General features: G+C 41.8%; 1 protein-coding gene and 3 pseudogenes across 13 annotated transcripts in view; 2 read left to right on the top strand and 2 right to left on the bottom strand.

Annotated features, from left to right (window-relative positions):
• Trim36 (tripartite motif-containing 36) overlaps nt 1-10148 on the top strand; it is a 53466-nt gene extending 43318 nt beyond the window's left edge. For 8 of the 12 annotated variants that reach the window (NR_199357.1, NM_001106147.2, XM_087592429.1 and 5 more), the window contains 2 exons: nt 6287-6584; nt 7980-10148. Coding sequence is in view for 10 of the 12 variants with exons in the window: in NM_001106147.2 (NP_001099617.1) it covers nt 6287-6584; nt 7980-8334 (653 nt within the window). In the remaining 2 variants the exon portion in view is untranslated. The remainder of the gene's footprint in view (nt 1-6286; nt 6585-7979) is intronic. The other 4 variants (NR_199356.1, XM_087592432.1, XM_087592431.1 and 1 more) reach the window with 1 other exon arrangement.
• Rpl31l16 (ribosomal protein L31 like 16) lies at nt 727-5928 on the bottom strand (annotated as a pseudogene). The gene has a single exon (XR_015642528.1). The product of XR_015642528.1 is annotated as a ribosomal protein L31 like 16 (transcript).
• A 7222-nt stretch (nt 10149-17370) lies between the features above and the next one.
• LOC147999771 (large ribosomal subunit protein uL6 pseudogene) lies at nt 17371-18123 on the top strand (annotated as a pseudogene).
• Nucleotides 18124-27652: 9529 nt separating this feature from the next.
• Nucleotides 27653-27792, bottom strand: LOC120098392 (small nucleolar RNA SNORA17; annotated as a pseudogene).
• Between the last annotated feature and the right edge of the window lie 206 nt (nt 27793-27998).

Here is a 27998-nt window from a genome sequence, read left to right as displayed (position 1 = left end):
GATTTATTTGAGTTAATTTTATACCCAGCCACTTTGCTGAAGTTGTTTATCAGCTTTAGTACTTCTCTGGTGGAACTCTTGAGATCACTTAAATATACTATCATATCATCTGCAAATAGTGATATTTTGGCTTCTTCTTTTCCAATCTGTATCCCCTTGATCTCCTTTTGTTGTCTGATTGCTCTGGATAGAACTTCAAGAACTGTATTGAATAAGTAGGGAGAGAGTGGGCAGCCTTGTCTAGTCCCTGATTTTAGTGGGATTGCTTCAAGTTTCTCTCCATTTAGTTTAATGTTAGCAACTGGTTTGCTGTATATGGCTTTTACTATGTTTAGGTATGGGCCTTGAATTCCTATTCTTTCCAGGACTTTTATCATGAAGGGGTGTTGAATTTTGTCAAATGCTTTCTCAGCATCTAATGAAATGATCATGTGGTTTTGTTCTTTCAGTTTGTTTATATAATGGATCACGTTGATGGTTTTCCGTATATTAAACCATCCCTGCATGCCTGGGAAGAAGCCTACTTGACCATGGTGGATGATTGGTTTGATGTGCTCTTGGGTTCGGTTTGCCAGAATTTTATTGAGTATTTTTGTGTCGATATTCATGAGGAAAATTGGTCTGAAGTTCTTTTTCTTTGTTCGTCTTTGTGTGGTTTAGGTTTAAGAGTAATTGTGGCTTCATAAAGGAATTCGGTAGCGCTCCATCTGTTTCAATTTTGTGGAATAGTTTGGATAATATTGGTATGAGGTCTTCTATGGAGGTCTGATAGAATTCTGCTCTGAACCCATCTAGACCTGGGCTCTTTTTGGTTGGGAGACCTTTAATGACTGCTTCTATTTCATTAGGAGTTATGGGGTTGTTTAAATGGCTTATCTGTTTCTGATTTAACTTTGGTACCTGGTATCTGTCGAAGAAATTGTCCATTTCCTGCAGATTTTCAAGTTTTGTTGAATATAGACTTTTGTAGTAGGATCTGATGATTTTTTGAATTTCCTCTGAATCTGTAGTTATATCTCCCTTTTCATTTCTGATTTTGTTAACTTGGACACACTCTCTGTGTCCTCTCATTCTCTTGCTAAGGGTTTATCTGTCTTTTTGATTTTCTGAAAGAACCCACTTTTGGTTTTGTTGACTCTTTCTATGGTCCTTTTTGTTCCTACTTGGTTGATTTCAGCTCTGAGTTTGATTATTTCCTTCCTTCTACTCCTCCTGGGTGTATTTACTTCTTTTTGTCTAGAGCTTTTAGGTGTGCTGTCAAGCCGGTGACATATGCTCTCTCCTGTTTCTTTCTGCAGGCGCTTAGAGCTATGAGTTTTTCTCTTAGCACAGCTTTCATTGTGTCCCATAATTTTGGGTATGTTGTACCTTTATTTTCCTTAAGTTCTAAGAAGTCTTTAATTTCTTTCTTTATTTCTTCTTTGACCAGGTTATCATGGAGTAGAGCATTGTTCAACATCCATGTATATGTGGGCATTCTTCCCTTATTGTTATTTGAAGACCAGCTTTAGCCCGTGGTGGTCTGATAGGATGCATAGGATTATTTCTATCTTTCTGTATCTGTTGAGGCCTGTTTTTTGACCAATTATATGGTCAATTTTGGAGAAAGTACCATGAGGTGCTGAGAAGAATGTATATCCTTTTGCTTTAGGATAGAATGTTTTATAAATATTGTTAAGTCCATTTGGTTCATGACTTCTGTTAATCTGTCTACGTCTCTGTTTATTTTCTGTTTCCATGATCTGTCCATTGATGAGAGTGTTGTGTTGAAATCTCCTATTATTGTGTGAGGTGCAATGCATATTTTGAGCTTTAGTAAGGTTTCTTTTATGTATGTAGGTGCCCTTGTATTTGGAGCATAGATATTTAGGATTGAGAGTTCATCTTGGTGGGTTTTTCCTTTAATGAATATGAAGTGTCCTGCTTTATTTTTTTTGATGACTTTTAGTTGAAACTTGATTTTATTCAGTATTAGAATGGCTACTCCAGCTTGCTTCTTCAGACCATTTTCTTGGAAAATTGTTTTCCAGCCTTTCACTCTGAGGTAGTGTCTGTCTTTGTCTCTGAGGTGTGTTTCTTGTAGGCAGCAGAATGCAGGGTCCTCATTGCATATCCAGTTTGTTAATCTATGTTTTTTTATTGGGGAGTTGAGACCATTGATGTTGAGAGATATTAAGGAATAGTGATTATTGCTTCCTGTTGTATTCATATTTGGATGTGAGGTTATGTTTGTGTGCTTTTCTTCTCTTTGTTTTGTTGCCAAGACGATTAGTTTCTTGCTTTTTCTAGGGTATAGCTTGCCTCCTTTTGTTGGGCTTTACCATTTATTATCCTTTGTATTGCCGGATTTGTAGAAAGGTATTGTGTAAATTTAGTTTTATCATGGAATATCTTGGTTTCTCCATTTATGTTAATTGAGAATTTTACAGGAAACAGTATCCTGGGCTGGCATTTATGTTCTCTTAGGGTCTGTATGACATCTGTGCAGGATCTTCTGGCTTTCATAGTCTCTGGCGAGAAGTCTGGTGTGATTCTGCTAGGTCTGCCTTTATATGTTACTTGACCTTTTTCCCTTACTGCTTTTAATATTCTTTCTTTATTTTGTGCATTTGGTGTTTTGACTATTATGTGATGGGAGGAGTTTCTTTTCTGGTCCAATCTATTTGGAGTTCTGTAGGTTTCTTGTATGTTTATGGGCATCTCTTTCTTTAGGTTAGGGAAGTTTTCTTCTATGGTTTTTTGAAGATATTTACTGGTCCTTTGAGCTGGGTGTCTTCACTCTCTTCTATATCTATTATCCTTAGGTTTGATCTTCTCATTGAGTCCTGGATTTCCTGTATGTTTTGGACCAATAGCTTTTTCCGCTTTACATTATCTTTGACAGTTGTGTCGATGATTTCTATGGAATCTTATGCTCCTGAGATTCTCTCTTCTATCTCTTTTATTCTGTTGGTGATGCTTGTATCTACGGCTCCTTGTCTCTTCCTTTGGTTTCTATATCCAGGGTTGTTTCCCTGTATTCTTTCTTCATTGCTTCTATTTCCATTTTTATTTATTTTATTTATTTTATTTTTTATATTTTGGCAGTTCTGTAACTTTATTTGACATTCAGCAGTTAGTTCTCATCCACATTGACCGTCTGTAGATTTTTGAATGTGGTAACAGGCACGTATGTTACCAGTGTGTAGAGCTTGTTTGGTGAATCTTCATCCTCATTACGCTTTTTGGACAAACGTACTCGGATTCGGTAGGGAACATTCCTTATTCCTTTGGCCCAGACGGCTTTATTGAGCTTGTTGTCTGTGTGCACATCTGGAGTCCCCATCTCCTTCATGGCAAATTTCTGAATTTCTTTGACTGCCCAAGGATCACGCTTCCTGAAGGCCACTCCATGGATGCGCTTGTGAATGTTGATGGTGTATTCTCGGGTCACCAACTCGTTGATGGCAGAATGGCCCTTCTTCTTCTTGCCACCCTTCTTTGCGGGAGCCATTTTGCCGGGTCCAAGTTGGAAAGGAAGGGCTCGAGGGATTGTGGGATGGAAAGTCGAGTAGCCGTACTCTATTTCCATTTTTAATTCCTTCAACTGTTTGATTGTGTTTCCCTGGAATTCTTTCAGGGATTTTTGTGATTCCTCTCTATAGGCTTCTACTTGTTTATTTATGTTTTCCTGTGTTTCTCTTAGGGAGTTCTTCATGTCTTTCTTGAAGTCCTCCAGCATCATGAACAAAAGTGATTTAAAAATCAAGATCTTGTTTTTCTGGTGTGTTTGGATATTTAGTGTTTGCTTTGGTGGGAGAATTGGGCTCCGATGATGCCATGTAGTCTTGGTTTCTGTTGCTTGGGTTCCTGCGCTTGCCTCTAGCCATCAGATTGTCTCTGGTGTTACCTTGTTCTGCTCTTTCTGATAGTGAATAGACCGTCTTATAGGCCTGTGTGTTAGGAGTGCTGTAGACCTGTTTTCCTGTTTTCTTTCAGCCAGTTATGGGAACAGAGTGTTCTGCTTTCTGGCGGGTAGTCCTTCCTGTCTACTGGTCTTTAGCTGTTCCTGTGGGCGTGTATCCTGAGTCCATCAGGCAGGTCACTTGGAGCAGAAAAGTTGTTCTTACCTCTGTTTCCGGGGCTGAAGTTGCTCCTGGGTGGGTGGGGGGGCTGCTCTTGAGCTCTCTGTTTAGGGTGGCAATCAGAAGGGCTTGTCCCGCCTTTTCCCCGGGCCTCTGTGCACAGGGGTCCCAGATGGCGTTAGGTGTTTTTCTCTGGAGTCGGAAATGTGGGTAGAGTGTAGTCACTTCTGGCTTTCCAGGTGTGTCTGACCCTCTGAAGGTTTAGCTCTCCCTCCCACGGGATTTGGGTGCAGGGAGGCATTACCACCCTTATAAAGGACAACATTGAATTGGTTGGGGTTGGCTTACTGGTTCAGAGATTCAGTCCATTATCATCATGGTGGGAAGCATGGCAGCATCCAGACAGACATGGTGCTGGAGATAGAGCTGAGAGTTCTACATTTTGTTCTAAAGGCAGTAATGAGAGACTGTGTACCACACAGGGTGTAACTTAAACATAACACCTCAAAGCCCACATTCACAGAGACACACATCCTTCAGCAGTAAGACCACACCTAATAGTACTACTCCTTATGGGCCAAGCATTCAAACACAGGAGTCTATGGGGGGCAAATCTATTAAACTACCACAGATATGTAGGGTTGGCTGGAATTATTTCTTTTGAGCTTTATTCACACCAATAAAGAGGGTGAATTTTCAAGTATCCAGTAGACATTTAATGCCATATGCTGTTTTTAAATTTCTGGTCTCTGAAAGCAGAAAGACAGTTCTGAACAAGGCTGCTGATTTTAGCAGCAGTTATATGGGGAGGAGAAGGCATGCTAAGAGTTTTATCTTCCTCTCTGAAAGAAGCCATTTTAGTAGTGGGCCCATTTAAACTTACTGTTCAAAGTAGGAGGTACTAGAGATGGAAATGAATCAAGAATAACTATGCCAGGACACTAGCCACCACCAACAAGAAGGATCTGCTGTATATGGGGCCGGGTTTAGCTTGCTGGCAGCTATTTTTTTTAAATGTCATGTAATAAAGGTAGACGTATCATTGTAGGCATACAGTTTAGTGATGGAAAGATTGGACAGCGAATGTAAAGCTGGAACTATTCACATCTTCAGGGAAAAAAATATAAATCTCACCTGAAATGTCTGTATCCAATTAACAACCCTTCAGCCCTCTCCCCATAGACACTGGTAGAGTCTCTCTTCTTTCTTTCTGAGGATTAGACTATCTGGGTACCTTACAAGAGTGGAGTTTGCAGTAGCTATCATTTTGCATATGGCCTATTTTGTGTTGTCTGTGTTGTGCTATGTGTCAGGATTTCCTTTCCTAAGGTTTGGTAACACCTCCCTGTATGGCTCCCATACTTTATCGGTTATTTTGTTGGTGGATATTTTTGCTGTGCATGCGCTGGCTACAAGTGTTGTGTTTGAAATAGTTGAGTTAGCTCCATCCTGTAAATGAGGAAATGTAGAGATTAATCCTCTGTTAGTATTTGTGCTGGATGTAAACCTCTCCAAACTAGAAACCCATAGTGTTTTCACAGTATGTTGTGATGATAAGGGAAAAAGCTTACCAATTTTCAAATGAAGAAACCAGAATATTTATAAATCTATACCTCCTCTTAATCTCCTGGGGATCCAAAGTTCCTGACCTCCTGGGTACCTGCATGCATGTGCACATTCCCCCTCCAATAATTAAAAATAATAAAATAATCTACCTTTGGGGGAGGGCGGTAATGGGGGGAGGGTGGGGAGGGGAACACCCATATAGAAGGGGAGTGGGAGGGGTTAGGGGGTTGTTGGCCTGGAAACTGGGAAAGGGAATAACAATTGAAATGTAAATAAGAAATACCCAATTTAATAACGATGGAGGAAAAAAAAAGTAATACAAATAAAAATATTACAAATAAAAAAAAGAAATGAATGATTAGCCAAGTATGCTCTCTATATAGTAGTTAACACTGCTGACCCCAAGGTAAATACTCATAAATATTCATGATATATAGAACATTTTCTACTGCTTTGGTTATTTCTGAAGATCTTCAGGTATAGAGAACATTCTAGAATGTACTACCTCATCGGAGTTGTCCTTTTTGATTGTCTTAGCTGTCTGGCATAGTATGACAGCATCCCTGCATCTAAACTATAAGATTCAGCCTTAAAGTATGGAAATTCCGGTAGGCGCCATTCAGATTGCATTAAGAATAATCTTGGCCTCCGTTCAGTTTTCAGTTTCCTGTTTGATGAAAAGTGTGGCTACAATACTGAGCATCTCTTGCTGAACCTGAAGAGAGACCGGGTAGAAAGCAGAGCTGGATTTAATGTCCTCCTCGCTGCGGAACGCATCCAAGTGGGCCATTACACAAGCTTAGACTACATCATCGGGGATGTCGGAATCACGAAAGGTAAACACTTCTGGGCCTGCCGTGTGGAACCGTATTCATACCTGGTGAAAGTGGGAGTTGCTTCCAGTGACAAACTGCAAGAGTGGCTGCGCTCTCCCCGGGACGCAGCTAGTCCAAGGTATGTTTTTCCCTTGATGGAGAACTTGACAACTACTTTAAAAGTAAATATCAGCTTTGCCCAAGATCACTCTGAACACAGGCCAGGACTGTTCATTACATTTGGAACACACGCTTCTTAGATCTGGGTGATTGGCTCTGTCGTGTGCCTGTCTTTGGAAAGGAGTCAGGGTGTCTTGTATTTATTCACAGAATAATTAACATTTAGTTTTGCTGCTATGAGGAAGCTAGTCTGTTTTGAGTCCCTCTTGCTTATGACACAGCTTCACAGCTTAAATTTTGAAAGTTCCCCATAGTTCCTAAAGTGTATGTCAAAACCCCCCTCCAGTGAAACACTGTTAACTGCCCGTTTCATGGTTATTATCTAGTTTATTTACACAGCTTCTCTAAACTTTCCCACCAGGCCTTCTTGTTAGACCTGTTTCTTTAGCAGGTAAATTTCTTAAGATATTGAATAATGCAGATTGTGTAGTTTAGTTTCTCTTAAATGGGGATAAGATGAATAGGTGGGTTTTTTTAGCATTCAATCTGAATGGACAAACATGAATGTGTAACATGTGGTGAGAGGCCATGGATGATAGGATGGACTTTTTTTGCAGATTAGTGATGACATATAATGACCTATCCTAGGTAAGGGACTAATTAAACACAATGGCATGCTTAGTGTAAATACTGTAAATGGTAAATGTTTGACCAGTGGTAAAACAGTGGTATGCCTTCAATAAAATATTTGTGTTGACATATAAAAGTTGACAGCATGAGAAATAGGAGAAGCTAAAAAGAAGATTAAAATTATTGATGTACTACGATTCAAGATATATAAAAAGACAAGGTATATAAAAAGGCAAGGTATATATGGGGAAGGCTTGTGTATCAGATTTTTCTGTGACTTTTCATGTGTCACAAAAGGAAAAACATTTTCACTATTCTTTCTTGATGTGGGAATCACAATCAGGAAATAGGGTTTTCCAGAGGAGAATGAACCACGCTCTTATCTCGTGCTCTTTTGAGTGCCTGGTTATTTACCTTGGCCTGTTACTTCCATGGATAAGAACGTAGTTCTTTGTAGTTTATGACATAGCATTGTGTACCATACATATTTAATCTCAAATTAAGCCCCTCACCATCCTCTGCTCTGATTTTTTCCCAATGGAAATAAATTTTTAAGTTCCTATTTGTATCTAAATTTAGGTAAGCATGGATGCTACTATGAGACATTTGACATTGTGCACATAGGACAACTCTAAATGACAATGTATAGTTTATGCTTTAGGTGTGTTCATGGAACATTTGTGTGTACGTTAACAATAGATCAGTGTGCACTATTTTTTGAGTGTGTTGAAGACCCTATGAGACTGTGGCTTGGAGATAAGTTGCTGTGTTTATTGTATTGTAGATATGAGCAAGACAGTGGGCATGACAGCGGAAGTGAGGACGCCTATTTTGATTCTTCACAACCGTTTACATTAGTTACTATAGGCATGAAGAAATTTTTTATACCCAAGTCACCTACTTCTTCTAATGAACCCGAAAACAGAGTTCTCCCCATGCCAACAAGTATAGGGATTTTCCTTGACTGTGATAAAGGCAAAGTGAGCTTCTATGATATGGACCACATGAAATGCCTATATGAGCGCCAGGTGGACTGTTCACACACAATGTACCCCGCTTTTGCGTTAATGGGCAGTGGCGGGATCCAGCTTGAGGAAACCATCACCGCGAAGTATCTGGAATATGAAGAGGATGTGTAGCTTGGACACCCCACAGGACGAGGATCAGAACTGTGAACAAAGCCATGCCGTGGTGTTAGAGTCTTCGTAACTAATTACATATCATTTACGTCTCTGTCACCACACCTGTTTGTACTGTGTGATTCTTTGTTTTGTTTTGTTCTGCTTTGACACACACAGTCTCAGTGTGTAGTCCAGGCCAGCTTCAAACTCTGTTCTGTTATAGCCTCCTTAGGGGCTGGGATTATAGGCAGGCACCACCATACCCAGCTAGTGTATGATTCACAACTTTTTTCATGTCATAATGGTCTTACCTTTTACAAATGGTGGGAGTAGAGACTTGTCTTAACTGGTCCAGGATAGATAACTCTACAATGGAAGTCCTTCTCTTTGGGGACAAGGACTCTAATTGATGTAAGTCAGCTGATGGTGGTATTATTCCTGTCCCTTTGTTTGGGGGTTGCAGTGGGATACAAAGTATTTACAAAGTTCTTTGTGCTTGTTTTCTTCTTTCCTTTTCATTGTGTATCATGTTCATGTCCAAAGAGAAGATATTTTTAAATGTTTATCGATAGAAATTAGTACTAAGCCATGTGTCTTGCATTTGATGTTAATAGGAAAATAAATTTACAGATAGGTAAAATGATGAAGGCCATAAAATGGTAGTATATTTAAGTAGAAAATTATGTATTTTAAAGTGTGTAACTACTGAGTGTATATTGCCTGGCAAACGAATACTGCTTTTTCCCTCTATAGACCACAGACTGTATTGGTAAGAATATCTCTAAGAGTGTCTTTGCTGTAGTGCCCATTGTCCTGTACATGTAGCAAGCATCGTTTCATATAAGAAACACAGGGTTCTTGAACCCATGCGACTTTCCACTACAATAGAATTCTTTTTCAGGAAATTTTATTTTCAAATTTTCTTATTTTAGAAAATACTCATTTATAGCAAAGAATTATTTTTCAGAAATACTAGGGAAGATGGACTGATAGTGAACACCTATCTTTTTGTGTCTTGTGAACTTTATGATTTTGGTACATATGTTATACATCAGGGTTTTCTGGCTTTTGTTTACAGATTTGAGAAGTTTGCTGTCCATTTTCAGCGTTGTTGAATGCCAGACATGTTACATGTTACTACTGTCCACTTGGATGGCACTGTTTGTGGGCTCATTGTGTGGTCATAAGCATTTGTAGTGTGAATCAGTAAAATACAAAATTCCTTAGACATAATAGCTAAACATCACAAGGATGTGTCTAGTCAGTTTTTACACCTTTTCTACACTAGATGTTAATTTCTGCAAGGTTACTTTCCAATTATTTGAATTGCCTTTTTAAAAGTTAAAATGTCCAGACACTAAGACTTACATGTGTTCAGCACTGATCATGCAATGGAATGGTAGCATTTTGGTAGAATAACCAAAGCTGTTTATTTGATTGATTCTTTTTAATGGAAGCCTGTTGGGCTAATCACACTGCATCTGACCCAGCACTGACTGGTACGCATCCCTACGCTTGTGTAGAAATATCTGGAGGATTTGTGTTTAGTGATTGCCCTTCCTCTCCCACTTATATCTAGCACTTTATGACATAGGAAACAGAGAGAATGTGCAGTGTTACCTGGGGTCATTGTGCAATAATGCTGCTAAAGTCGCCGCACGTGTGGGTTAGTGTGACACTCAATATTCATGTAAGCACATGTCCTGTAGACATTTTAAAATATAAAGCTTTAACTGGAGTCAGAGAAGCGAGCTGTTCGAACACTGTATCACTGTATAGAAATTGCTTAGTGGAATTCCACTTTTTTAAAATAAAAAAATAAATAAAGGGAAGCTAAGTGTAGTCATTCAAATCTGCACTCCAGGGATTTTTACTCTGCTTTGTGGAAAACTGAAAGAAAACACTGTTTCATGGCACATGCTAATTTTTTTAATTAGAAAAGGCTTAATTTTAGTTACATATATATGACTGTGTACATACACATGAATGTGAATGGCTACGGAGACCGAAGTATCAGATGCCTTGGAGCCAGAGTTAGAGGCAGTTATGAGCTACCCAGCATGTGTGGTATGGATCCAGAGATTCCTGGGGGAGTGGTACTCACCCTTAACCTCATATGTTAATTTAATGCATAATTATTTTGAGCATTTGTTTAATTCTCGTATGATGAAACTAATCAATTTCAATTGTCTTCTTATATTGTCATTTCTGGTCCACAGTACATTACATTTTACCAGGAGTGCTTACGTGTGTGTGAGTGTGTGTGTGTGTGTGTGTGTGTGTGTGTGTGTGTATCTGTGTGTATAAGTCAGAGGACAAGCCATGGAGAGTAGGTTCTCTTCTTTCACAGTATAAAAATCTGGATTTCAAACTTAGATCTCTAAATTAGCATAAAGCCTAGAATGTGCACTCTGCAGATAAGCGTTTGAAATTATTAATCTCACCCAACAAATCTTTTAGCCGATTGTAGATATATTTTGTAAATAACTAACTCTAGTTTGTGGGGAAGAGGCAAAGCCAAGCAAACACCTGTAGTGGGAGACCTGAGCTGAGCCCTTGTTTTAAACAGCAAGGTGCCCTGTAGTCCCTGCATTGAATTTGGGAAGTCCCAACTCTCTCATGTATTAGATGCACTGGGGGGGAAATCAAATCTTTGCTCAAAGCCCACGGCAACTCAACACGACTTGCCGAGCTAATTTCAGCCTTCCTTGTAAATATCATGAGGTCAACTTGAAGGAAACCCTCCTTTCAGTTGCATTTCCTAAGTTTTCACTGAAGCCTAAAACATTTTCGCTGAAGCCTAATCCATGCTGGCAGCCTCTCTTCTATACCTGCACAGAGGAGTCATTCTCTTCTCCAAAACACAGCTACTCAGTGTATTCCGTCTAGATGAACAGTTCTCAAATGGATGGGATTGTTAGATCTGAGCAAGGAATTCCATTGTCTTCAATATGCAGAATTAATCCCTGTAGCGCTTTCGTCATTCCTGGAGATGCATGTACACTTGTGGCAGTGTCCCCAGATCTGACTTTATTGTTGGCTTATTATTGTACTCTTCCTTTACCCTAAATTATAAACTCCTTAAAGCCACCCGCACACTACCCCCACACCCACCCTTCTACCCCACATCATGGTGCTGGGCATTGAAGCCATGAACTTACACAAGCCAGACAAGCACACTACCACTGAGCAATATCTCCAGCTCAGAATTTTCAAATGTGTGTAGAGTCTTCATTATCTTTCATTTCTGTAATTCCTCCAATAATTTTCTTATATTACTAGTTTTTAATTCAACCCAGACCACAATCACCAGAATCCTTAGGCACATCCTTCAAAGCTTGGTTGATATGCAGCTTGAGAACTAAAGTTGTTTTATGCTTTCAAAGACCCTTTATGGAACTAGAAAAGTCTCCAAGATAGGATATATGGACTTTCTTCTCTCCCCAGCCCTGACAACAGACTTCAATGAAGTCTTCAAGGCAGGGAATGCTGCCTTGGTTGAGTTTCTACCTATCACAGGAGACAGAAATTCTCAATAGCCACTTATTACTGACACCAACCAGGTATGAATTAGATCAGGAAAAATGCCCACCTGGTCTGGTCACCTGGCTGAAATTACAAGCTGCTGAAGTAGGTGTCCAGTTAAAGTCGTAGACTGCATACAGGATTTGGTAGTGTCTCCAACTGGCCTGATAAGGAGGGCAACTTCTTTCTCTTCCTCCTCTCCCTTTCTTATGTTCCTGCCTGAGACCCCAAGCTTGGGAACCTCACTCTACTCCCTCTCTTCTGCCCAGACCAGGATTTAGACATCTTTATTAACCAATCAGGGCTAACTTGGGAAGCAAGGTTTAAAAGATACAAGCTAGTACATGAGGATGCTTTATTTAACGATCAAGTCTTTTTTAAACAGATAAGGAAGACTAGAGAGTGTAGATAATGGTATTTTTTTCTTGGATGACTTCAGGGATGAGATGCTCCTCACTGGGGGCTACGAGATCCTGGGGGCCAGTATAGAGCATTTGAGTACACAGCAGCAGCACACCAACCCGGACAGGCAAGCTCTGCTTGGCTAGCTCCCATTCCTGTACATGTCTCCTCTTCCTCCCCCTTTCCCAAACTTACTTTCATATCTCCATTTTCCCGCTATATAGTCTTATTTGGGGTGGTGTAAATTTACCTTGAGAAGCAGGTGTGGTGGTGCATGCTGTTAAGTCCAGGCAGGGAGATCTCTGAGTTTGAGGTCAGCCTGGTCTGCAGAGGGAGTTCTAGGATAGGCAGGGCTACACAGAGAAACCCTGTCTACAAAATGAAATGAAATGAAAGAAAAACATTACCTTGAACATAGTCCAAAGAGTATGGTTAATAGAGATAAATGGTAAAGTTCAATTATCTCATTCTATGTTAGAAGTGAAATACACTTATCTAGATCCAGTTAATGATTTTTGTTATTGTGAGATATGAAAACTAATGAGGTTCACATTTAGTGATTCTTTGGGCCAATTCTCTCAATTTTTCTCATGTTTTTATGTCCCTGTGTGTGTGTGTGTGTGTGTGTGTGTGTGTGTGTGTGTTTTTCCCAGTAACATTTCTGTCTTTCCTATCTGGATTCCCTGTAAATAAAGACATGAGGCTAACTGGCATTGGGTTGATTGTTGACTAGGGTTAAACATCTGAGGGATCTAATTAGCACTAGCAGAGGAGTGGGAGCATTGTAACAAAGCATGGTGAATATTCTCACATCCCCTGAAGTGAAGCTAGCCTAGCAGTCCTTTACCAAGAGATTATGAACAAGTCTCTCTTAAACAGATGAGAAAGACTGGAGAGTATAGATTATCATCTTTTTCTCAGATGACCTTGTAGGAGAGATGTCTGAGTCATCTTAGACCATCTGGGTTTGCTTTGGGAGTTTATTGAGGAGTCTGAGTATTAATTGACTAATGCTGTTAATATTATTGAGCCCTACCTCTCATATCACATCCTAACCTTGCAGGCCCTCTTTGCCCATGACTTCATGTAAGCACTTATATGCCAGTGATTCTACAGTTTACTGTCTGCTGCACTGACCTTTCTGAACCCCACACCTTTTGAATGTCTTCAGAGCAACTTAAAATGAAACATCTGGGTTCCAGGTTCTAGATCTTTGCCCTTCTCAACCAGGCAATTCATTGAGAAAGAAGAGCTATTAAAAATCTTAAAAAGTAGGACCAATGGCTGAAGAGATATCGATAGAGCCTCCTTTCTGTATCTTCCGTGGCTCATCAAATTGTGCCAGCAATCTGTCAACAGTCTGCCATTTCCTTTCTGAAAGTGTGATAAGACATGAAGAATCATGGCTTTAATGGTGAGTTCTCTTGTCAATGTCATTTGCATTATTGGCTCAGTGCTAGCTGGGTTCTTATTTGGCATGCTTTGAGGTCCATTGCCTACAGATGCCTGTATGTGGAAAGAACAGTGTGGAGACATTTGTGCTCAAACTATACCTTTGTTCTTCACTAAGGAGTAACTTCCTGGAAGCTGTGAATCCTCTCAGAACACCCCTTTTTTGCATCTGTAAAATGGAATAAAAAAACCCCATCAACTTGCAGAGTTCTTGTGGATTATATAAAGTAATCTGAGAGAAATATGAGTTCGTAATAAATCTTGACTCTTCCCACCTTCAAAAAATGGAAATACATTTCACAAAGTTACCAGTGTGTCTTAGTTAGGATTTTACTGCTGTAAACAGATAACACGACCAAGGCAACTATATAACGACAACATTTAGTTAGGGTTGACTTACAGGTTCTGAGGTTCTGTCATTATCATCAAGGCAGGAGCATGGCAGTGTCCAGGAAGGCATGGTGCAGGAGGAGCTGAGGCTGCTAACAGAATACTGACTTCTAGGTAGCTAGAATGAGAGTCTTAAAGCTAAGAACTACAGTGACACACCCACTCCAACAGGGCCATATCTTCTAATAGTGCCACTCCCTGGGTTGAGCATATACGAACCATCACTCAATGTTTCAGGCCCTAGCTAGGGACAAAGTCTCCAGTATTCCAGTCTGATCTCAGCCTTGTTGTGTAGTCAAGGAAGACTCAGCCCCTGATCCTGCTGCCTCTAGCTCCCATATGGTATGGGTCATCTATCACAGGTGGTTTCTGCAGTGCCTGGCATAAAGCCAGGGCTTCTCAAATGACACACTACTGAGTTATACCTTCAGCCTAGAAGTTTCTTTAGAAGCCCTGGAGTTTGTATTTCTCTCACCAGATGGAATTTAATCCCTGGTCCCCTGAAACCTGAGCATCTCCTTTGATCTCGTTAGATTGAGGAAGTACTTGTTTTTCCTTTTGTCTTCTGGTGGTTAAGAGTTGTGTTAATGCAGAATATGCTTGAGGTTAAAAAAAAAAAGCATTTTTTTCCTGGTAATTGAACATGTTTGGTTTGTTTGGTTTGGTATGGGAGACTGAAGTCACCCTGTGCATGTGGAACTGTACTCCTTGACTCTTAACAGTTTTATTTTGGAGCCACACCATTTTCTTGGATGAGAAAAGATCAGTCCTTGATTATTGCCTTGCTTTTAGTGACAGTGACCCCAGAGCTGCCTTTTGAGGTACATTTTCTCGGTAGCTTGTCTGCCATTAAAGTTAACATATGTAGGTGCTCAGCAAATACCAGGACAGTGACACAACATTTATAAACAAATTATAGTAACTCTGTGTCTTGAACTGGTCACTGAAACGTCTGATCTGTCCTTGGGGTCGGGTTTGCTTGTCTGCTTCCTCTACTTTCCTCAACCTTTCTTGCAGTGGTTCCTGGTAAAAATCCTTCTAGATTGTACCAACACTGTGGTGCACATGGCTCGTGCAGCTAGAGTGGACCTCTCTCTCCAACTTTTGCCATGTTTTGCTGCCTGGTTTCAGAATTGTCATCACTGTGTCCAAGGAAGGGGACGGTAGAGGTGCATTCATACCCATCTCCTCCCAACTCTGCCAGCAATTGCTTCCTTCCTCATCCTTCCTAAAGTTTCAGATTCCTATCTTACTTTCCCAGGGTGGTTGTGATTAACAAACTCAATGACTTAGAACAATAGAAATCCCTTGAGCAGCAGGTTCTCATGCTCTGAAATCTGTAGGGAAAAACAGTTCCTTGCACCACTACCCTCTGGCAGACCCAGGTGTTCCGTAGTTGTGTCCGAGTGGGCATTTTCTTCAGGTGTCTTCATTGTGTTCTTTGTGTGTTCTTGTGTTCAAGTGCCCCCTTCCGTGTGGACAGCTGTCAGTGATTAGAGCCCCATGAACTTTTTTCTTGGATTCCCAAATATGTCACCATCTCTGGAGGTTAGAATGACATATTTTTGGGGACTACGAGTCAACACATGAAGTCCCATACATTTCAACACATTCTTGAAAGGACTACAAAGAACCGCTTCTCATATCGGTACTCAGAGCCTTTGAGCCCTGCTAGCACATTTAAGTGGATGAGTACAAGAACTATGTCACTGCTGAGGTGTAAGGAATAGGAACATTATGAAATATATCTTGCACACCTTAAAAATGAATAGGAACATTCACAATAGGCAATATCACAGAAGAAAATTTCAAATACCAACACAAGTTCAGAGAGAAGATAGACAAAGACAGAGAGAGACAGAGAGACAGGCAGAGAAGATATAACAACAATGAGGTCTGAGGTTGCTAAGAATTTGCAAGGATGTAATTTGAACAAAATGTATTTAGAAACAAAATGGTCCCAAATATGGGAACTCATATTTGATAATGGAAATGTGGATTATGTATTTCTTATTCCATAGGGCATCTTATGTTTACAACTTTGATAGAAGCTAAATAAAATGTCTGTACCAGTCAGAAGAAGCAACTCCACCTCAGCAGTGTGAATTACTACAACCATTTTGGGAAAATAGTCTGTAATTTAGTAATTTGAAAATTAGCATAGCTAATGACCCAGTAATTCTCCCCATAGGTGCTATTTCAGGAAATTTCATGCTTTCATAACTCTGAATCCTTGTATTAGAAAGTTCATGGTCCCAACTGAGAGATAACATAGAGTCCATCAGGCCTAGAATAAAGAAGGAAGCCAAGAAATACTTATGTATAGGGGGCAATGAACCGCAATTATATGTGAGAATACAAATATTTTTAAAGAGTATTAGCATAAAATTCAGGACAGGGTTACCTCTCAGAAGAGTGAGGAAGATGTAGCTGTGCAGGCCCTATGGGTGAGGTGGCCTGTCTTCTGGGGTAAGGGTAGCTAAACTGGGTGGACAAGGTAAGAGTCTTCACTTTATCCTTGGCGGTATATACTTATGTGCTTTTATGTGGCTGTTATTTTGCACCATACAATAGCCAGTGCAGTAGACTTCTACTTGCATGTCTCCTTTTATACACTTACTTTGGAGAGGAAGGCACATGTGGGGACTTTGGAAAAGTGACATGGCAACTCCTTGTGATATACTGGTCACTGGGTGGTGGGAGTTGATTGTCACCAGGAGGTTAGCCTTTGGGCCCACCTGTGTGGGATTACCTAGATTGAGGTTAGCTTCTGAGAGGGTCTGGGAGGTATTGTCTTGATTATGTTACTGGTGTGTGAAGATCAGCCTTAATTGTGGGTGGGACCATTCCCTGGGCAGAGCTTCTGGACTGTGTAAAGGAAGGGGAAGCTGAACAGTAAGCAGACTGCACAATAATCAATTGCTCTCTGCCCTTGATTGTGGGTGTAATGTGCTTGTTTCTCTTGATCCTCTTCCATGACTTCCTAGCTAGGATGGGCCATGACCTGCGATTGCCAGCCAAACAGATCCATTCTCCACTAAGTTGCTTTTGCTGGAGTATTTTATCACAGCAACAGGAAAGGAAACTGAAGCATTGACCTCAGAGCTTTTAGCAGGTTTGTGTCAGGATCTCTTGGTATTGGCTGTGAACAGAGCTGTGGGTATAGCTTCCCCCTTTCTCACATACACTGTGTAGCACAGGGAGCAGAACTGTAGAATGAGACCCATAGGAGTCACCTCAGACAGATGCAGTGACTAAATAAGATATGCTGTTATAGGGGATTTTTTTCCTGACAGCATACTTTGGGTGCATTTGTGTGAATGGTAAAAGACACCTTCTGGCACCATCTACTTCAAGAATGAAGACCATTCTCAGCAATCAGACTGTTGACATTACAGAAAATGTCAACATCACTCACTCTAAAGGGGCCCACAGTCATAGTGAAGGGTCCCAGGGGAACTCTGCGGAGGGACTTCAATCACATTAGTGTGGAGCTGAGTTTTCTTGGAAAGAAAAAGAAAAGGCTCTGTGTTGACAAATGGTGGGGTAACAGAAAGGAACTGGCCACTGTTAGAACCATCTGCAGTCATATTCAGAATATGATCAAGGGTGATATGATCACTGGGCTTCCATTACAAGATGAAGTCTGTGTATGCTCCCTTCCCTATCAACGTCATTATTCAGGAGAATGGGTCTTTGGTTGAAATTCAAAATTTCTTAGGGTGGTAAATACATTCGCAGGATTCGGATGAGGACAGGTGTTGCTTGTTCTATCTCTCAAGCCCAAAAGGATGAATTAATCCTTGAAGGAAATGATATTGAACTTGTTTCAAATTCAGTGGCTCTGACTCAGCAAACCACAATGATTAAAAACAAGGATATCAGAAAGTTTTTGGAGGGCATCTATGTGTCTGAGAAGGAAACTGTGCAGCAGGCTGATGAGTGAGACCTCAGTTTCCTGGCTCCAGAAACAAGATCCTGGTCACAAGGACAATTTGGGCTCTTTGGGGACAATAAAAAATTTATATGTTGAAAAAAAAAAACCACCTTCCTCCTACCAGAGACTGACTGGACAGATAGCACTGAGAGAGAGATGGACTCATGTCACTGTACAGAGCTGCTGCTGCTGCTGTGTAGTAAATCAAGTGCCGAGCCTTGGTGTTGGCAAGTGACAAGTGTTACTGCTGTGATATGGAATCCAGCACTCAGAAGACAGACTGTATGCTGGCAATCAGCTCAGGGACTTAGGCGCAAATAGAGCCTCAGTTCATTCTGTTGGAGAACTCTAACTTTTCGTATTATTCTGCTTTATTACAAACTCATGCGATAAAGCAATGTGTTGAGGAATCTTCATTTCTGGATATAATTACTGCTGGATGTAAGTACCATTCTATGGTCAGGTTCTCCGTCTTCAAAACTGTATCTTTGGTTTATATACATTGAGAGTTATATACATTGAGGGTTAGCAAACAGGTGTGCTGGGGCAGGGTATCCTGATGGGTGAGCTGAGGACTCTGAATTTTTTTTCCAACTAAGAGCACAACATGTTCTGACCTGTATTGACCAGACTACTCTGATAAAATGAGATCATATATTACCTAACACTGGCAAACCAGGATTTTGTTCTCCACTGAAGTTTAACTAGCCAAGCCCTCTCTTTGTGATAACTAAGCTTGGTTATTAACGTGAGGAAGTCTCAACTGAAGAATTGCCTGCATCAGATTGGCAGGTCACTGGAGTATTTTATTGCTAATTAATATGGGAATGCCCAGCCCATTGTGGGTGATGCCATTCCTAGCTGCTGGGCCTGGGCTGTATTTTGAAAGGTCTCTGAGCATAGGCCACAGAGCAGAACAGTAAGAAGTGATCCTCATGGTCTTTGTTTCAATCCTGCCTTAACTTCCTGTTCTTACTTTCCCCTCCATGATCGACTGCAATCTGAAAGCCAAGTAAGCCATATCCTCTCCGAAACTGCTCTTGTTCCAAGGCAGCAGAAAGTGAATTAGGACATTTTTCCTTCATGCTATAGAACCAGTCTGTGATCGACCATGTGCAGAACTACCAGGGATAGGGCTCCTCACTTGGCAATTTACAATGTTGGGATAAAATTCATTTGCTTTTTTCTTTCCAGTTTTTCCCTTTCTGTGCTGGGACTAGAAGGCATGCTTCACTGTACCCATAAACTACTTCCTAAATCTGAAACCCACTCTTGAACAAAAAAGTGGAGAGTTTTCTGGTGACTAGTTGACAAGGGGAAGACAAGAGAGACTGGTGGGAGGCTTGGGCTTTCTTTAAAGAATCGTTCACATTGCAACTTCAAAAATAAAAATGAAAACCAGTGGAGAGTATTCCTCTCCAGCTCCTAAGTGAATTCTGGATGATATATAATTTCTTCCTTTTACTGGGTTAATCTTCTCATTGGGAAGAATTGCGAGTAAGAACTACTTCTGTCAGTGGGGAGTACGATCTGAATGAGGATATTGCCCCCTAGTGCTGAAACGTGGTCTAGCTGAGAGCAACTCAAAATCAAAACTGAGTAAGATTGGGTTTTTAATATTGGTACCAAAGACCCCGCCTTTTGCCCTGACTGACTTGTGGGTTCTAAAATGAGCCCGTGAGATTACTCGAATGTTAGATAAAATCATGGCCACAAATAACCAATTACCTTTTTGACTACAGCGTTGGACTGTGACTTTACCTATGAAGTGGAAGTGCGGCAACTTCTGAGTGACAGGTCTCTCAGAGAAGCCCACAGAGGTTTCTTTTGTGGAGTAAATGGCTGTTGATTTTATTTTGTGGGTTTTGCCACTAGGAGGTAAAGCCTATTGTCTTTCGTGGATCCTAATCTTGGCTTTTAAATTTAGCAAATTCACACATCTGTCCTTAATGCCAGGTCAAAGGCTTTTTAAGGTTTTGTTATCAGGGAGAGAAAGTGTGTTCAAATTGCCTCTCTGAAGTACTCATTCGTCCAACCAGGAAGTAAAGAGCAGTCAGCTGGAAAGGAAAGGTTAAAGTGTTAACTATTACCAGGAAGTAGCAGAGGTCTGGTTACTAGGAGGTAAAGACAACTTTAAGGAACAGCATTTGAAAGAACAATCACTGCCCGGGGGGGGGGGTTTGGGGGAGTGGGGGAAGAGTGAGAAAGAGGAAGAAAGAGCAAGGAAGGAGCAACTTTCAAAGAAATGCCCACTAACCCACTCTCCCAACCAGGCAGGTCTCTTCACTGAAAGTCAACTCTCCTGGAGGGTGCCCAGCCCAGCCTACTCAGAGATGGAGAAAGAACGCAGAGTGAATTGCTCTGCCTTTGGGGCAGAGCACCATCCACAGGATGCTCCTGGAGACAGCAGCCACCCATTGCTGTCCACTTCTGGTGTAAGCCAAGAGCTGTGGGAACTGAGTAGTCAGGAGGCTTGGGAAGGTGAACACCAGAAGAAACCCCTCCCTCTTCTTTCTCTTCTTAAATCTTTTTTTCTTTTTTTTTTTTTTTTGTTCTTTTTTTCGGAGCTGGGGACCGAACCCAGGGCCTTGCGCTTCCTAGGCAAGTGCTCTACCACTGAGCTAAATCCCCAACCCCTTCTTAAATCTATTCTATGCACTTCTTTCTCTTCTTAAATATATTCTATGCATAGTGCATAGTCTATACACTATGACTAAGTGTGTCATTCCAGTTATCAAGAGAAAAAACAAAAGTTGCCTTTGAGTCCAACAATAGTACATTTGGGCTTGAGAGTCTATAAATAGCAGATATATTTCCTACTGTTAAGTATCAGAAATGTCTGTTTTGAGGAATCTATTTGGGTCTTAGGTGTTCTGGTAATGGACTCCCTCCTCACCTCTATGTACCAGCTGAGGCACAGTCACCCATAGGTACTTGTTGCTGAGGCTGCAATACGAATCAAACATAGTTGGACTTAATGTCTAACATCACTGGGCAGTTCTGAAAGATTTTTATTAAAAAAACAAGCAAACACACTAGACACCAATTGCAAAGACAGTGGTAACAAGTAAAATCCAGTGGTGCTGATTAAAGCACAGGCTTGGTCAATCTCTCTCTCTCTCTCTCTCTCTCTCTCTCTCTCTCTCTCTTTCTCTCTCTCTCTTACATGAGATCAAGTATAAGGGAAGCTGGTTCTGGAGGAGTCTGGAGTTACACGTCTATCAGAATGTTTTTCTCCTTTTCTCTAAGTCCCAACTCATATACATGCTTTGTGGAAATCTCTGGAAGCGATGATAGCCAAGGACCCTGAGAGTTTCCCTGCATCATTCTGATAACCTTTCCCCATCCATTACTCCTTTGCCTTATATTTTCTTTTTATTTTCTAAGATTTATTTAGTTTATGTATATGAGTACACTGTCACTGTCTTCAGAGACAAGAGAGCATCAGGTCCCATTACAGATGGTTGTGAGCCACCTTGTGGTTGCTGGGAATTGAACTCAGGACCTTTGGAAGAGCAGTCAGTGTTCCTAACTGCGGAGTCATCTCTCCAGCCCATATTTTCTTCTTTAATCCCCTTCTACTTCTCACTCCTGGATTACACCCTTGAGGAGTTCTGCCTATTTGTTTCTATTTCCTGTTCTCCTACCATTTCTTGAACATGTGCAATTCTGACTACTTTCTTCACTCAGAGATAGACACTTGTTTTTTTCTTTTTTTTTCTTTTTTTCGGAGCTGGGGACCGAACCCAGGGCCTTGCGCTTGCTAAGCAAGCGCTCTACCACTGAGCTAAATCCCCAACCCCGATAGACACTTGTTTTAGACCTCTGTTACAGTACAACCATATTGAAAGTAGGGAGGCTGTTTTAGTTAGAGTTTAAGTTTTAATATATATGTCCAAGAAAACAAGTTATAACCAATTACTTGTATTATTATACTATAAAATTAGAAAAGTATTTTTTTTTATTTTTTTTTTATTAACTTGAGTATTTCTTATATACATTTCGAGTGTTATTCCCTTTCCCGGTTTCCGGGCAAACATCCCCCTCCCCCCTCCCCTTCCTTATGGGTGTTCCCCTCCCAACCCTCCCCCCATTGCCGCCCTCCCCCCATAGACTAGTTCACTGGGGGTTCAGTCTTAGCAGGACCCAGGGCTTCCCCTTCCACTGGTGCTCTTACTAGGATATTCATTGCTACCTATGGGGTCAGAGTCCAGGGTCAGTCCATGTATAGTCTTTAGGTAGTGGCTTAGTCCCTGGAAGCTCTGATTGCTTGGCATTGTTGTACTTTTGGGGTCTCGAGCCCCTTCAAGCTCTTCCAGTTCTTTCTCTGATTCCTTCAATAGGGGACCTATTCTCAGTTCAGTGGTTTGCTGCTGGCATTCGCCTCTGTATTTGCTGTATTCTGGCTGTGTCTAGAAAAGTATTTTTTAATTGAATGTCTGACATACAACTTTTCCCTTCCACCTCTGGACTACGTGACCTTTCTTTCTTTGTATAATAAAGATTCTATAGTATAATCACATAAAAACATACAAAGACAAAGTAATCTACCTCCTAGCATAGGTTATCAAATTTTATTTTTAATCACTGATGGTTGACACACATATGATATAAACATTTAAACAAAGACAACCTTATTAACTGCTTCTAAAAAGAAAAAAAATATTGGCCAATGTGATCTAACTTGACTTCTATAGAAAGAGAAGGTAGGCATAACAGCTTTCACTTATCTGTCAAGTATATTCTTGACATGCGAGGCCTTCAATCATGACTGTGTTGATGAACATGAAATACTCTGGTCAGAATTATGAGTTTTGCACAGTCTACTTTCTTACCTCATGCACCTTTTTCATAATTTTTAGTTGTTTTATTTTTAAATCAGCACACAACATAATGGATTTCATGATCTCACTTCTTTTTGTCCCTGTGGATTCTCATTGTGTAGTGCTATCCCCAGGAACCAAAGAGTCCCCATATTCATGAGTGTAGCAGTGCCTGCCTCCTTGCTGAACATCACTGCAGCATTTCTTGCTGTTTCCTGATGCTCTTCACAGAGGAAGGGGGCTGGAGGGTCACTGGTTCTTGAGGGAGTAACCAGTCACTCCAGTCAGTCGATATGTACACCATTTTGCCATGTTTGCATCATGTTTTTGAAAACATGGAGTCTACAGGCTGGGTGCAGACTGTCAATGGGGCTGTCTGGGGATCACCTATGTTCCTGCCAGATCTATGCTTGGTTAGCGATCCTAAATACACTCTCTGGGTCTTCAGAGTGAAGCTTGGCTTGTCACTGTGACCTCTTGAGGGGTGTGGAAAAGGCTGTGAAGTGCCACTATCAGGGTGGAAATTCTCCAGACAACTCTCCCCTCCTCCCTCCTGCACCTCCCATCTGTTCCCCCCAGCCCCCCAGGAGTCTCTGTTCTGCTTTCATGTCGCATGTGCTCCACCTACTACTACTTCCGAACTTCTCATGGCCACCCCTTTCACTCCACGATCCAACACCCACATATATAAAATGAGAATGCAGTAGAGGTTCATATGAGAAACATCGTATTTGTCTTTCTGAGTCTGGGTCACTGGAACCTACAAATGCCATAATTTCTCTGTTCCTTATGTCTGAATAAATTTCCATTGTATCTATGCTCCACATTTTCCTCATTATCTGTTGATGGACATCTAGGCTGTGCTCAGAGCTTTGTTTGAAGCTCTTTCCTTCCCAAGGTGCTAAACACTTAGGGTTTTACCTAATAATAAAATTATTTTCCTCAGAAAAATGTGTATGTCTATTGCTGAGGTGGAATATAGAAAGGGGTACAGGCTACCTGTGGTGAATCTGGAAGACCAGTTGGGTGGGAAGTATGGTGGGGCTGGCATGCCTGTTTCTCTTCCTCCCCTCCTCCCCTCCTTCCCTCCTCCTCCTCTTCCTCTTCTTCTGTAGTAGTAGAACAACGTTGTGGGAAGTGTCTTTGTTGTAAAATTTTGCAAAAGGTCTGAAGGCTGGGGCAGTGAGTGGGAGGAAATCTCTGTGACTGTCCGTTCTCAGCCAGACTCCTCAGGTGTCTTTCTTCCAGGCCAGGAGCAACACCACCTACTCTAGAAGGCAGACTGAGTTCTCCTCAGCTGTTCACACATCCACGGGGTTGGGAGCAGAGGAGCCACTGATTTGATGCCACTTGAAAGGATAGAAATGCTATGTGGCCCCTCCACCTATTGGCTCCTTTTAGGGTCCCCACGCTAGTCTCAATTCATCTTGTTGGGGCTCCAAACACATCCTGCCTGGTAGGAATAGCTCTAAAAAACTTGGAAAGAAATTCTTGCTTCTGTTTGTTTTAGAAACCAAAGACCTTAGCGACTGCTTTCATAGTGTCCCATAAATTTAAGGGGCAATCTCTAGGAAGTTCCAGAGAACTAGGATGGGGGAAGGCTACAGAGTGTCTATCGGGGTAACTGTAGCTGAGACTCCTAACAGGAGATATGGATCCTGAAGTGGCATTTCTTATAGCCAGGAAGAACTCCCAGTGGAGGGAAAAAGACAGCAACCCACCCACAAAACCTTCAACCCAAAATGTGTCCTGCATACAAGATCTGCAGGGACAAAGACAGAGCAGAGATGGAGGAAATGGCCAACCAATGACTGCCCCAAATTGAGAGCCATTCCACGGGCAAGAACCAATCTCAGACACTATTAATGATACTCTGTTATGTTTGCAGACAGTAGCCTAGCATAACTGTTCCCTGAGAGGCTCCACCCAATAGCAGATGGAGAAAGATACAGAGACCCACAGCCAGGCATTAGATGGAGCTTGTGGAGTCTTACGGAAGAGTTGGGGGGAACGATTGAGACACCCAAAGAGGATAACTGACTTTAACAGAATCAACTAACCTGAACACTTGGGGGCTCCCAGAGACTGACCACCAACTAAGGAGTGAGCATAGGCTAGACCTAGGCCCGCTGCACATGTATAGAAGAGGTGCAGCCTGGTCTTCATTTGAGTCCTACAACAACAGAAGCCGGGACTGTCCCTGAATTTGTCGCCTGCCTGCCTGAGGATACCATTCCCCTAACGGGGCTGCCTTGTTTAGCCTCAGTAGGAGAGGATGCGTGTAGTTTCTCAGTGACTTGATGTGCCTGAGTGAGGTAGGGAGAGGGGGGGGGGGATAGTATGTGGGTTGATACTGGGGTGGTTCCTCCTTTGCAAAGGAGAAGGGGAGGGAGAAATGGAGGGTGAAGCTTCATGACGGGGTACTGGTAGGAGTGGGGGCTGATATTGGGATGTAAAATGAATAAATAAATAAATTTAATAATATTAAAAAGAGGTCTAGAGATAGGAAAAAGAGACCAAAGGCCTTTGAGGTCTGAGTAAACTAAAGGCAGAGTTTCAGTTGAGGCCTGTCTGTACAAGACTTCCTTTGTTCTTGGTAAAAGGTACATAATTTGTGCTTTTTAATGTATCAAAAGTTATTTCAGATTTCCTTTTGTTTTTACATCTAAGCAACCCACCCAAAAGAAAGCCAGGGGGAGGGCACTAACCAAAGAACTGAAGCCCACTTCTGCCTGGAATCGTAAGAATTAACCTTATTGAACTAGGACTACTATTGAACGATTATCCTGTTTTCTCTGTAGCTTGCTGGGTCTTTGTTAACTTTTAGGAAGGCCCAGGTGACTGGCTGAAAGTTGTTTTATAGCTTATACTTGCTAACTCAGCCTCACTGACATTTCCCTTCCTTCTCTTCATTCAGTGAGAAACCATGCCTACAGGGGCAAGTGTGGGAGGTGAAGAGGGTGGAGGTGGGAGGGCAGGTCTTCCTGGATTTCTCTATAATCTCCACTAGTTGCACAGCCATTGATAAATGCTGACTTCTCGTTACAAGCAGAGCATTTAAATTTTCCTCTTTAGTCAGCACAGTTTCAAATATCTGCTGTGAGCTGACAACTCCTTTCACAGCAGCTCTGCTGATGAAGGTTATGAATAAAGATTATTTGGCATCTGCCTCCTGCCCTGATTCACTAAGTTCTTTAACCCTTGCCACATATATTGCAATTTTTTCCAGCTTATTGCTTAACTTTTGATTTCCTGTTTAGGATATATTTTATACCTCAACTGTGCTAAGTTTCTATGTGGTGAATTCAGTAATTTTGTTCACATATGACTTTGCCTCTGACGTACCCTACATAGTTTTCCCCAACTGAAAAGGAGCACTTCCTGTGATGGAGGCCATGTGATTCCCAGCGGAATGACTTTTGATGCCAAGCAACCTGACATGTATAACTCAAGCCTTTCCTCCAACTTTGTGAGGCCTGCACAAACAGGCCTGTCTTCTCCAGCCTGAAAGCTGTACATTCTCTGTGGAATCATCTGGGTTGTCCCATCCTTTTCTTTGGGAGCCGGGCAGTACCCAAGACTCTTACTTTGGCACTAGCAGAGTTTGAAGCTGCTGAAAGGGGAGCCATGCTGGGTATAAAAGTGAGAACTTAAAGCATGTAAATGTCACTCACCTTAGCTGAACCCTTGGTGCAGGACCTAATAGAATCTGTTTATCTTAGCTCAGGTTCCTTCTAACAGAGACTTTAGTCAAGGTTTTAATTAAAAGAAGTTAACATGGAAGGCGATTCCAGAAAGTGCTGGGAAAGAGTAGAAATGGAGACAGGGAAGTGGCATGTCCAGGCTATTGTTGATGGGTTTCTTCTAGGGGCGGCTGGGTTTTGTCTTGGTGAGATCCCTTGAAAGATCAGCCTAGGCCATGCCTTAGAATTTTCTTTGAATTTATTCCTTTTCTACCCAAATACCTGATAATGGACAATCTAAGGCTTATTCTGGCTCATAGTTCAGAGGCGTACAGCCCATCATGGTGTGGAAGGGATGGTCCCTCTTGCTGCCCAGAAAGCAGAGAAAGGAGAACGCTTATGCACAGAGGCCCCTCCCTCACTCGCTTGCTGCTACATGGTCATGGACTCAGACATGGCCCCCAGTGGCAGCAGAGGCCATGACCCCACCATGGTCCCTGGTGGCATCACATTAGGCTATTCCTCACTACCCTTGAGTCTTCAGTTCTACCTCTCTTCATTGTACCCATATTCCTCTGTTTCTTTCTCTTCTGTTTCTCCACTACTAACTTGCATTTGCTCCTCTGAGTGGCACCTAGGGTCTCTGAGAGTCTGGGGTCATCTCAGGAGTGCTATGCCCTACTCATGCATGATGGCATCACTCAGGGGTCATCTTGGGCATAGTCTGCCCCACTAGGCCTGCCCAGCACCCAACTGGTGTTCATCTCAGGCTAGCCCACTGTCCAGGCTCCGTGGTGCTGGTCTGGTGGTCGTCTCAGGCTAGCTCCTTGACAGGTCTGCCTGAGTAGCCCTATGCCAGGGTGGTTGTCTTAGGCTCTCTACTGCCTGGGCCAAGGTGCCAGGAGGGGTTTTCTTTTCTTTTCTTCTTTTTTTCTTTTTTTTTCGGAGCTGGGGCCTGAACCCCAGGGCCTTGAGCTTGCTAGGCAAGCGCTCTACCACTGAGCTAAATCCCCAACCCCCAAGAGGGGTTTTCTAGTCTCTTCTGGCTTGCTCCCTGTCCTGGAGCCCATCTGGGCCTGCTTGGTGTCTGACTGGTGGTGGTCTCAGGGTCACTTTTTTCAGGAAATGTCAGGCTACTACATTCAGATAGATGTTCTCAGGTCAGAACACTGAGTGTAGACATAACCTCTTTTCTCTCTGCCACCTACTGACTCATGTGTGATACAGCAGCCACATCTGCAACTTATCTTCAGACTTCTGCAATAAAACTTGAGGATAAAGCTTGTCTTTCCCTGTCTTCCTACTTCCCAGCATCCTCTCTATGCTCTCTATGCTTACCCTATAGTCACAACAGCAATGATGGTGAGTGGTTACTAGGCTGTTTGAGCTCATAGTTCTGTGTAAGCCTGGCTGCTGGTGTTCTGGGAGCAAGTAAAGGGTTTGCTATTAAGCCTCTTTGTTTACTTTTCT

This window comes from Rattus norvegicus, chromosome 18, assembly GCF_021556685.1.
Source record: "Rattus norvegicus strain SHRSP/BbbUtx chromosome 18, alternate assembly SHRSP_T2T, whole genome shotgun sequence".
Lineage (NCBI taxonomy): Eukaryota > Metazoa > Chordata > Mammalia > Rodentia > Muridae > Rattus > Rattus norvegicus.
The sequence above is the reverse complement of the archived record's forward strand: the minus strand, read 5'-3'. Positions and strand labels throughout refer to the sequence as shown.